Genomic DNA, 12,222 nt, shown 5'->3' on the forward strand with positions numbered 1-12,222 from the left:
CGCATTCAGGAATTATTCTTTAGGAAGGTTACGCAATTTTGTTTTGGTTTCAGATCGTATCAAATAGCAAATAAATTTTATTTTTTAAGTAATAAATAAGTTCATAAATATCTTTTTACTTCAATTAGATTAGTATGAAATTTTCTTATGGTAAAAAAATTTACTAATGACTCAAATTAAGCTGAAACAATTTTGTTCCATATTCGAGTTTTAAGAATAAAATAACTAACTTTTGTGTTAAAAAAATAATTAGGCCTTAACTGTTTGTTTTCCAGACACTATGTTTAGATTGTGTAAAACTAATTATTAACATTTAAGTTACAATGTTTTTTTAATATCTGAATGTTCACATTTTGTAATGAATATTTTCCACTCATCAGGGATGCGCATCCCCCCAAAGGCTGATAGGAGCATGCCTCCCCACAAATTTGAAAAATCTACCTCAACCTCCCTTTTCCGTAAGCAATGAAAATAAATATTAAATTTATATATTCACTGTTAGAAATATTTTGAAAAATATTATTTTCAGGAAGCCCTAGACAAAATTACATAATTTTGTGAAAAAATTTCATTTAAATCACTATGCAAAATTGACAGGTAAAGTAGAGATATTTCCTTGTTGAGATCTGTGGCAGAATAATCTAGCAGTATTTGATCCAATTCAATCCTTCGTTAGAAATATTTTGAAAAATATTATTTTCTGAAGTCGTAGACAAAATTAAATAATTTTGGGAAAACATTTAATTTAGATCGCTTTGCAAAATTGACTTGCAAAGTAGGGAGATTTCTGTATCGTGATATGTGGCAGAATAATGGCTAAGTCTTGGTAACTTTTGGGCAGCAGAAACTAAATAAAACATCACAGAAAGGGACCAATTCAAAAGGTATTACTTGCTGCCACCCACACGCAAACATCTACATGTTTTTTTTTTTTTTTTAAATTTGCAAGCTTAAAATCTATTCATCACCTTGGCAATTCTAGTTAGCGTGACAGATCACGATACAGGAATATCCCCTGCAAAGTGGTGATGCGTTGTCCTCTTTAAAAGCTATATCTATTTAAGGGCTAATTCAATTCAAGCTGTTAATTGCAAATTTGCAACCTATGGAATTTATGATAATGATTACCGAAAGTGATGAAATATTTTATTACAGTAAGTAGTTTAAAAACAAATCACTTGTTTTTTGAAAAGAAATTTTCTGTAATTGTCTAATCACAGTATAGTAAATGTAATCATTGGCACTAGAAAATTTGTTAAGTTCTATAAGAATATAAATGGAAAATATTTCGAAGTATGAAATGTGAAAAGTTCCTTTACTCAAATTTCAAACCTTGTATATAAATATATTGAATTAATTTTAAAATATTTATTTAATTAATATTGGGTGAATTTTGTGTCCTGAAGTTTTTTTCCTGTGGTTTTTCTGATACTTTATTTTTCTTTGTTTTCTTTTTCCTAGGATATTTTTCTGTTTTTTTTTTTTTTTTTTTTTTTTTTTTTTTTTTTTTCCTGAGCTATTTTTCTATTGTTTTTTCTCCCTAGGCTATTTTTCTAATGTTTTGTTTTGTTTACTTGTAAGCAAAAGAGGTTTTAAATTAATTCAATTATATCAATAATTATCTTATAAATATTTACATCAAATCTGTTTTGTTTAATCATGAAATTATTGAATATACCTGTGCTTTTCTTGTGTAAATTTTGAATTGAAGATATAATGAACGTGGCTTATAAAAAATAATCCCCACTAAGAATAAGAAAAAAATATTAAAAGTATCTCTCTCCAAAAAAAGATTTTGAAATATAACCCACCTATCCACCACCGAAATAAATTTGCATTCCTCTCAAATAAACCTTTATTTGTAATTTTTTGTGATTGTACAGTTGCATATTGAAGTTACAATAAACTTGGACGGAAAAATATCCATCTCTAATATAGATTTTAAAAATTATCTCCCGACCAAATATTAAAAAATGCCCTCTGAAATAATAAAAAAATTCCTTCATTGTAATTTTCAGATTTAAAACTATACTATTGTATAAATTATTAAAAAAAAAAAAAGTATTTACCCCTTCCCTAAAATAGACATGGCAACTTCCATTCAGTGGATATCCTTGCCTGTGACAATAAATATAAATGTGGCCAGTTGTACAAATTTGCTTCAATTAAGCAGATTTGTACACTTAATTTACTTCAATTAAGTAATTGTTGTAAAGGTTTTATTAAAAAAAAATATTATTTCTATGTCAACTATTCCTAAAATTTAAATGGAATTTGGGATAAAAAAAATCACTTTTAATTTTAAACCAATATTTTTTTTCTTTCAACGTATTGTAGAAAAAATTATTTGAACCTAAGTTATTGTATGTGAGGTTATGAAGGTAAGAGGAAAATTTCTGTATTAGTAAACTCTTGATAATGCTTGCATAGTTTTAGCTACATGTAGATAGTGGCCAATGAGAAATTTAAAAAAAAAACACCAGAAATACAAAATCAAGCAAAATCAAAAAAAAGAAAAATCATAGCTAGTTTTGAGCTAACTGCTATATATTTTTTTGAAATTTATTTTTTATATTAATCAATGTGAGCCGATGCCTTCCTCTGAAGTTTTCTCCATAACGACTTCTGATTCTTAAGTAAAAATAATATGATTTAAATTATTTGAATTTCAATTGACATATTTTTTAATAATTGTATGTTAGTATTCTAGTTACAACATATATAAATGTTTTAAAGTTTGAAGTACCTATGTTATAGAGTATAAAGTTATAAAAATATTAATTTAATAAGGCAAATGTCACTTTAAATTAAGATTATTTATTACATAATAAATTAATTGAATTATGTAGTTTTTTTTATAGTAACATAATAAAGTTTTATCAACTAATACATCTTATTTCTTCTAAAGATTTTTTTCCTATAGTTAGTGTTATATTTTGTAGCTAGTGATGGCTGACAATCGTCCAACTACAAGAAAAAGAGCTGAAGTTTTATTTGATGTCTTAACTGCAAAGGACAATAATGTGCATTGTGAAACAACAGCCCCATTTTCTACAGTTGATAATGAGCAGAAAAAGATAAGTGAGAAAAATGAAAATAAAACTGATACAGCTGTTAAAGAAGATGATCAACATGAAAATGTTGTTAATGAAAATAAAGCACCTGAGGAAAATAAAGTTCCAGTTAGTTCAATTTAATTTCTTACTTATCATTATTAGTTTTTAGTAATTTATTCCTGCAATATTTAATTTTTTTAGAATATTATAAATTGTTTTTTATTTTTTTATTTCTCATTATTAATTTTTGAAAAAAATTGCTTACATAATGTGAGTAACTTTACTTTATCATATTGTTCTTATTAATTGACTTTTGAGTAGGTAATAAAGAAATCAAGGTTAGAGAAATGGTATGAAGTGAAGGGCTTTCACTACTTTAAAAAAATCTTAAGTTATTCATTCGAAAAACTTTTATTCATATCTTTATGATTTGATTTAGGAACAATAGAAATAAAAAAATTCAAATATCTCAGATTTTTTTAAATATTATGAGTTTAGGGATCATTTAATAATTAGCCTCAAAAATGAATAAAGTGTTTAAGTGTAAAAATAAATAAAGTTAACAAAAATGTTTAGCCTCAATACTCATATTTACGTTTCAAAATTATTTAATTTTTTTTTATCATTTCATTAAAGAAATACTGAACCAAGTAACAAATTTTAATAAAAATTGAATAGGGGCCAGTCAATAATTTACATTTGTAATACGAATTTTTTACTTTGTATAAGTTTTCTTAATTCTTTACATATCTCTATAAATTCGGTATAATTAATAATATTAATCTTGTTAATGTTTTGTTGAATGTGCTTTTATAAATATTTTTTTATTTAAATCGAAAAAAATACACTGGACAGCCTCTTTAAATAATAGTTATATGTTTTAGAATTTTGAATTAAAATTGTTAAGTGCTTATAAATATTAAAAGGTGCTTATTTTTTGTTAAGCAATTTAGAAAAACGCCTCATTCCCATTTAAACTGTGAATTGTAGCAAACATAATGTAATTAACAAGTAGATGAAAATAAGTTTTGAGAGACTTGATCTCTTTCTATAATTACATTATCTAATTTAAAAAACTACAGAACCTGTGTCGTTTATTATTTTATTTTAAATTTATGAGACATTAATTTGCTCACATTATTTAATAATCAGTGATGGCATGTTTTTTTTCTGAGTGAAAAACTTCTGGAAAAAAAAATAGGCTTCATCCAACTCAAATAGAAGAACTTTTTTTTTTGTAAATAATAATTTAAAATTTTTAAACGGTTCATAATTGCAAGCTAGTTTAAACAATCAGACTAATTTTTGTGCTGCTTAATGTTTCATTTTTAAATAAGAAAAAAAGGAAAAGCAGAAAAAATTCTGGAATTTCTTAAAAAAATTAAAATGACTAGTTTTTCTATATTTTAGGTTAAAGAGTAAAGTAAAACTTAATTTTATAATTGTATAAAAAGCTATTAAAATAATATAATCAAGTTTTATTAATACCACTAAATCAAATAATGTTAAGTATGAATACTCAGACTCTTAAATAATATGATATATAGACTTCAAAATTCTCCATAAAACTGATTAATAAATAAATATATATTTTTAAAAAAAAAGGTGAAAGTGAAAAACTTTAATAATTCTGTTACTATATTAAATTTATTTTGTTTAAATTTGAGTTATTTTTATAATACTTATTGTTAAACAATTGTATTGGTCATTTTCAGTTTCTTCCATTTTGTCCAGTTGTCTAGCAACAACTTTAGGTTATAGACGGAATTAACACACAATAAGTGAAGAAATTACATTAGATGCTTTTTTCCTTTAGTTTTTTAGTGTAATGCGCTATTTTTTGGAGAAGTAATGCAGTGAGTATGTGATTTAAAAAAACACTTGTTTTGAAGAGATTCCTGTTTATTACTTTTTCATAAGTTAAGAAAAGAAGAAAGTTTCAAACATAATTTTTCAAACCTAATTGATTTAAATCTTTCATGAGTCCGTCAGCAGACACAATTGGAATGTCTTCATGGCCAAGTGTTTTAGTTTCAAATTTTATCCATCAATTATTAACTTAAGTTTTTATTTATTAGTTAATTCGCTATGTATATTCGTTTTGAAAAAACGAATGAGAGCAATATTTCATGTCTATAAATGTATACTTTTAAGAACATCTTTAATTGGCTATGAAGTTAAAACAGACTTGAACTAGAGTTGTTTGTTTCTTTACAATGCATGTTTGGAATTTTTTTTTTATGTTGTTGAAACTATTTGTTATTTTTGTTCTAGTCTGAAGATGCTTTAAAATATAAAGGACTTTTGCAAGAAATTGACGACCAATTATCTATTGAAGAATTGTGTGCTGTTCTACAAGGAGAGAATACTTTGGCTAAAAGATGCCAAAGGTAGTGGTTTTATTATTTTTACTCTATCTTTAATCTGAGGATAAATTTTTATCAGTTAAATTTTGTCGCAGCTTTTTATCTCTTTTATGCCTGCTGAAACAAGAAGTAACAGACATTTTAGATGTTAATTGACTTATAAATATAATAATGTTATACAACTTAGAAACTACTATATTTACTTTATAGGTTTAATAAACTTGATTAAAAAAACATTGATTTTTTCAGTTTTAAAATTTTTGTTTTGTACAATTTTTTGTAATATTTTAAATTGGTTAACCCATTAACGCCCACTGTCCTCAAATGAGGACAGTCAGTAATACATTATGTAAAATTTTTATTTTAAAAATAATTTTTCTTTTCTGGGAAGATAGTTGGCAGCACTATCAACGCATCCACAATATTTTTAATAAATATGCTGCTATATTTAGTTTGTTATTTGAATCACCATTTTGTGATTTTTCTAGCCTCTCACAAGCCTCTTCTTTTTATGCAGTCATATCAAATAAAATGAAAGCAAATTATTTTATTCATTACAGTTTTTCTTTTACGAGTATGTTTCAACATATAACGCTACATAAAATTATTTCTGTTATTTTAGGAAATTATTTCTCCTTGTACATGTTTTTGAAATCTCCGTATTTTTCTTCAAAAATTCAAAGCAATACTATATCCCATAAATTTCTTGTAATAGGATAGGATTTCTTACAATAGCTCAGCAATATTTGTTCTGAAACAAATCTAGGCAATTCCTCCTGAGGTTGATGAGTAGAATTCGGATGGAATGACAATAAATCAATTACAATTGTAATGAATTTCGAATAAGTAAATTCTGTGGGGCAAACAATGTGGTGGTGAAAGAGTACCTGTAATACGGCAATGAAAAATAGAGTACCACATTAAAAAATCAAGCGTGAGTACAACACTTTCATGAGGGTGGGGATCAACATACCTGCTTCTTAGAAAAGCACACTTAATAAATAATTGGCAAAAAGGGAATTTGTGTTTATTTACAAGAATGATAGACATGTTGGTATAGTATGCTTACATTTTGTATAAAACTCTTAACAAAAAAGAGAGTAAGAAGCAGATGTCAATAAAGTATATTTGAGGGGAGATTGCAGTAGCTTATTTGAAAAAAGGCCAGTTAGATCAAGTAGACGACAAATGATAAAATCAACCTCTGCTGCTGCAGTGAAGTACGCTCCTATTAGACAAAACAATAGAAAAAAGGGTGTGGCGAAGACGTTGTTAGATGGAAAATTGCACTTCAAAACCACGAATAAGAAATGCAACGTAACTTCATGCATACTTTGTTTTCCAAAGTTTCAAAGTAAATTGAGCAATTATTTAGTAGGATATACTTCAATGCATATTTTGAATGCTTTCATATACTAAATATTCTATGTATTTTTAATTCTTTTATGTACTTAAGTATTTATATATGTATTAATATATATGTAGTAAATATCTATCTATATTTATGTACATATAATGAAATTACATGGTATTATTCATTTACTTGCATTAGTTATCTTCATATTGATCCTTTTTTGTAATTCAAAAATTAAGAAAAATAATACTAATAATAATGTTTGCGAACATTATCAAAGTGTAAAAATTATATTTAGTTTTAAGGAGTGATACAATTTATAGCTATTCTATACCCAAAAATTAAATAGACATTTAAAATAAGAACTAACCATAATATTTGCATGCTTATCCAAGAGAGATTATTTTCTAACGGGAATGTCCAGTGTCCTCAAATGAGGACGGACTGCAATTTTATGCTAATATAAAATCTGCTTAAATTTAAAGTTTTAAACTCTTAGGTTATAATAAATTAGATTTGAAAGATTCATTGAAATATATTAAGTAGAAATAATTTGGGCATTAATGGGTTAAATACTAAAAGTTTTTATTTTTTCTTAAGTTATCTATGCTTAATTTGATACAATTACTAGTTATTATTTTCATATAATTTGGGGATAATTAGTCTATTGTTATTAATAGTAATTTATTAAATGTGTAACTGCAGCACTCTAATTTATTTATTATGTGCTATCTATTTATTATTAAAATTCAACAATATTAATTTTTAATAATATTTATAATTTCTGATTTGTTATTTGTGCTTATGTCAAATTCATCTTCATATCCTAATTTTTCACCGTATTAACTAAATGTTTTTTTCTTCTTTTTCAGTGCACTTAGTTTAGCTGTTCTTTGTCGTTCCCAGTTAAGTGAAAAAGAATGCAAATTCATCTTTGATACATTGACTTCATTACCTAATCATCATAATTTTTATGTAAGTTGAAGTTCACATTTTGTTTTCCATTCATGCGAAACTTTTTTTTCTTCATATAACAATGTTTGTGTTAACGTGGAAACTTTCTTTTATTTTAAATATTTGTAAATCTTGCTTTCATTTTAAATTAGCTTTATTTTGTATTATGTAAATTGAATACATTTCTTCACTTTTAAATTTACTTTTTTTCACCGGTTTTTTAAATATATATATTAAATTGTGAAGTTCTTATCATTCTTTGATCGATATGTATCTTAGGCAGGGATAGAAATTAATAAAAAATTTTCACTTGTCCAAAGGACCTGTATAAAAGGTACTAATTGTCCATATACCTATTCATAAAGATTTAAAAAAAAAATTGATGAAGTGAGTTTCTGTAAAAATGTAAAAGCTAAGTGATGTATGCTCACAATTAACACGAGTTGTAACGCAAGATCAAAGAAACTTAAAAAAACCTTAACGGCAATTCTTCCTTTTATATCAATTTGCTGGTCTGGTACTACTAATAAATTATTTTATGATATTCCGAGTACTATTTTAGTAGTCCCGTACCGATAGACTACAGTTAATTTTGAGCCTGTCTTAGAGCTATTTGTGCGTAAGCTGGTAATATTGAAAAAGTATGAATACTTTATTTCAATACTATTCATACTTTTTTTTGTGTGGATAGTATTGGTTAGTAATCATACTTAAGCTTTAAATTATCAATATTTCTATTTAATTGTTTATATTTAGCTCAATAAGATATATTTCATTTACATTTATTTCTATTTTTCATAACAATCTAAAACACGCAGTTCTTGGGCCATATGTGACATGCAATATGATTAGTTGACAATGACCCTTAAAGACTTTGACAAATCATTACAGCATTTAGAAATCAATTGAATGCTGCAGGTATTAAAAAATTTAAATTATATTTTCTGTTTCTCCCTTTATCGAGTTAAATGAAGTTACCGTGTTAATTCTCTTTATAAGTAAATTCTGATTTATTTAATCCTTAATAAACTAAATTCAACTTTGGGAGGTATTTTTTTGAATTGCAGCTTTTGCCAACTACAGTTACTTAAATAAATACTGATACTGGCAAATGGGGCTTACTAAAACGCTAATCATTGTCAATAATGGAATATTACTATTGATAGCATGAATCTAAAACATTAAATGAAATTTTGTAACAATATCTGAAGCAGTATTGATATTTTGTTTGGATAGTGTTATGGTAAAAATACTTAAATTTCAATACTTTTTCTTCGTTGTCAATACTTATTTCGTTACGATGTCACCTATATTAAATTAACTTGTTATTGAGTAATAAAAAGTCGTGCAATGGTAGGGGTACAAATTGATAAAAGTTTTGCTATTTGCATAGTTCTGTTGTTTGAAATATCATGCAAAAAAAAGTTCGCATTAATTAAACTTATAATAAATATATTTCATATGCTGTTAATTTTTTAAAAATCTCTTTGTCTTTTAAGCTTAACTGAAAAAATTTAAATTAGGTAAATAATTTGAATGTTTCAGGCATTTTCATTCTGTCATTCATTACTTCTTTATATGTTGACCACCCAAAATTTGAGTCCTGAGCTTTGTACCATTCTTGAGGCCAATATCTTAAAAGTGGCTCACTCTGTAATCAATCAAGATGCTATTCTAGGAAATGGCTTTACAGAAGCAAGAATCATACTTCTAGGAGGTGAACGTTATATGACTGCTTGCAAACTCTGTGAAGAAATATTTTGTGATGATAACTTGGATGTGAATGCCCTTGATGTAAGAGCTTAACTCACACTTAATTAGTATGAGTGTTTTAGTGTTTTTTTGCACTTATTTATGTTATTCTAAATTTAAATATATGTCTTTAAATTTTACATGTAGTTTTCAGGATTTATTTGCAGTTGCCCCATATTATATATTGATCCATAGCTGCAAACTGTACTAGATTTTTCAGTAGACTACTGAATTTTGCCAGTTTTTACTGGTTTACGGTCTACTGGTTTAATAAAAATTCTCCTGGTTTTTATACATTTTATGAAATTCCCTAAAATTGTGTACATTTTTTTAAAAAATCCCTACTGAAATAATATTTTTGTGCAGGTTATTGTTTGCTTGAATATTTAAATAAGTGTCACTAATATGTAGTAAAGCGAGCCTCATTTTTAAAATTCAGTTAACCATCTTTGATGAATTAAATGCCTATTACTATTCAAAATTATGAATAAACTTAATGCATAACATTTCATGATTATTTAATGTGAAATCATTACTGGAAAATATTGCAGTTTTTCCATTTTGAGGACTATAAAAATCCCTGAAATTAACTAAGTGTAAAATTTTTAATATATTTTGCAACAATTATCAGGAAATTTATATTATTTCTTAAAATCTACTGGATTTTTTCCTATCTGTGTTGGTAACGGTGTCATGTAATGTCTCTCTTGTTAAGGATATCTTATGCAGAATAAATTTTTTTCTTCTTCTTAGTATTGTGTAATACCTTTTTAATTATGGGGCGCAATAACTTTAACTTAATCTTTATGCTCCAAGAAATATTAACTTTTTTCTTTAAGGTGTGGCTGATAATGGTGTATTTTGTTTTATTGGAGTCGGATATCGAATTTTCTTAGTAGTATTTCACAACTTTGTTGTGAGATTCAGCAATTTAAACATATAATCTTTATTTCATTAAAATTTCTGTGCAACAGTGTAAATATGAAGATAGGAATACTGGTAATTGGAATACTCAGAAATAAGAGAGCTTTTATTTGTGTGTGCATTTTTTACACTCCTAAAAATTCCAATTCACCCTTCTTTAAAGCTTTTATTTTTGAATGGCAACAGATTGCTATTAAATGATTAGTATTAGATTTGAAATCCTGGAAACCTTGCAGCATCCCTCATTTTACTTTAGTATGAATTGAGGCGCCGTAGCACACACCTGAGTGCTCCTGGTCTACAAAATCTTGCAGAAAAATACATGGCTTATTTTTTACAGTCATTCTTAGAAAAATTTAAATAATTCTATTTCTTTGTTATTGTTTTTATTAGTTCAGTTACTTTGAGTTATTATATTTAGCACAGAAACATTTTTATAGAAGTTCAACTCATCAAAGTAGTGTTTAACAATACCCAATACATACCTGCCAACTTTTAATCTTTTCGAGGATAATTTTCCCCAGTGGTAGTAAAATGGAACGCAAATTACAATTTTAGGCCGAAACTTTCATTGTATTTTGAGAGGACTTCTGCGGACTAACACAACAGTATTCCATGTTATTATATGTACTTAATTTTTTTAAAAATAGTGGTGATCAAAAAGATTATAAATTTAGTTTATAAACGCAAGGAATATATAGAAAGCAGACATTTTACTACCACTTTAAATATAGAAATAAAATTTTACGCCAAATGCGTAAAAGTTGGCAGGTATGCCAATATCATCTGGTAACAAAAAATGATGTTAATGATCACAGCCGACTCCTGATAGTAGTCAAAATTTACCATAAATAAGCCATTTTGCCAAAGAATTTGCATTTTAGTTCGTAACTTATTATTTTATTTATTTCAATTACATTTAGGTTTATAGAAAAGCATTTCTAAAGTGTAAGTAGCATTAGATATTATAATTATATGATGGTACTTTCACATATCATTCAAATTTTTTTTACTTGAGCTTTCCTTACATAATAAGTATAAAATCAATTAAAAATATGTAAGAGTAACTAATTTTTGATTCATTGGAGCTAGGCATTACTTAACATCGCTGATATTTTTTAAATAATCGGAGAAACAGAATTGGTTTTGTTTGTTCCTCTTGAACATACTAATTTAAATTTTATTGATTGATTGATGAATGATTTTATGGATCGAGGGCTAAAATTGCATTTTGCATCTTCTGTTCAAATATCAGAGCATCCTAGCAGCAGTAACAGCTGTGAAGTTATTAAAAAAATGCCACACAAACTCCTTTTTTAATATTATTATAAGTAACATTGGGCTCTGAGACATAGTATGACAAGCAAAAGTCAAAACTTAGTAAGTAGAAAAATATATTAATGAAAATACTTATTTGCTGATTGAGAGTTGTAATACTTTTATTTTTTTACACTTAATAACTGAACCATACTGGTTCTTTTAATATTTGTTTTGATTGAAAGTACAGTACAGAACCTGTTATCCGGAAATCAGAAGACCAAAAAACCGGAACAAAATTCGATAAATTTTTCCGCCATTTTAAAAAAAAAAAAATTTTTTTTTCCTCATAAGATTTTAGGATTTTTCTTTCTTTTTTAAAAGATGTTTACCTTACTATCATTTTGGAAATAATCATTAGTGTATTACTTCATCGTTTTTTCTTCTTTTTAAGATTATTTCCAAAAAAAAAATTTTTTTTAGTTGGGTTTAACAATAAAAAAACGGCCTTTTGTAGCGATTCAGAAAACCGGAAAAATCAGTTATCCGGAATAGCGAT

At 26.1% G+C, this 12,222-nt stretch overlaps 2 protein-coding genes across 3 annotated transcripts in view; one reads left to right on the forward strand and one right to left on the reverse strand.

Annotated features, from left to right (window-relative positions):
* The window catches only part of LOC107456494 (uncharacterized), a 74,969-nt gene that overhangs the window by 34,118 nt on the left and 28,629 nt on the right, over positions 1–12,222 (reverse strand). The gene's annotated exons all lie outside the window — the stretch shown is intronic.
* The window catches only part of LOC107456490 (wings apart-like protein homolog), a gene marked incomplete in the record, with an annotated part of 29,151 nt that continues 17,948 nt past the window's right edge, over positions 1,020–12,222 (forward strand). The window contains 5 exon segments of the mRNA XM_043053799.2: positions 1,020–1,154; positions 2,943–3,182; positions 5,331–5,446; positions 7,649–7,751; positions 9,276–9,524. Coding sequence (XP_042909733.1) covers positions 1,137–1,154; positions 2,943–3,182; positions 5,331–5,446; positions 7,649–7,751; positions 9,276–9,524 — 726 coding nt within the window.

This window comes from Parasteatoda tepidariorum, chromosome 8 (genome assembly GCF_043381705.1).
Source record: "Parasteatoda tepidariorum isolate YZ-2023 chromosome 8, CAS_Ptep_4.0, whole genome shotgun sequence".
NCBI lineage: Eukaryota > Metazoa > Arthropoda > Arachnida > Araneae > Theridiidae > Parasteatoda > Parasteatoda tepidariorum.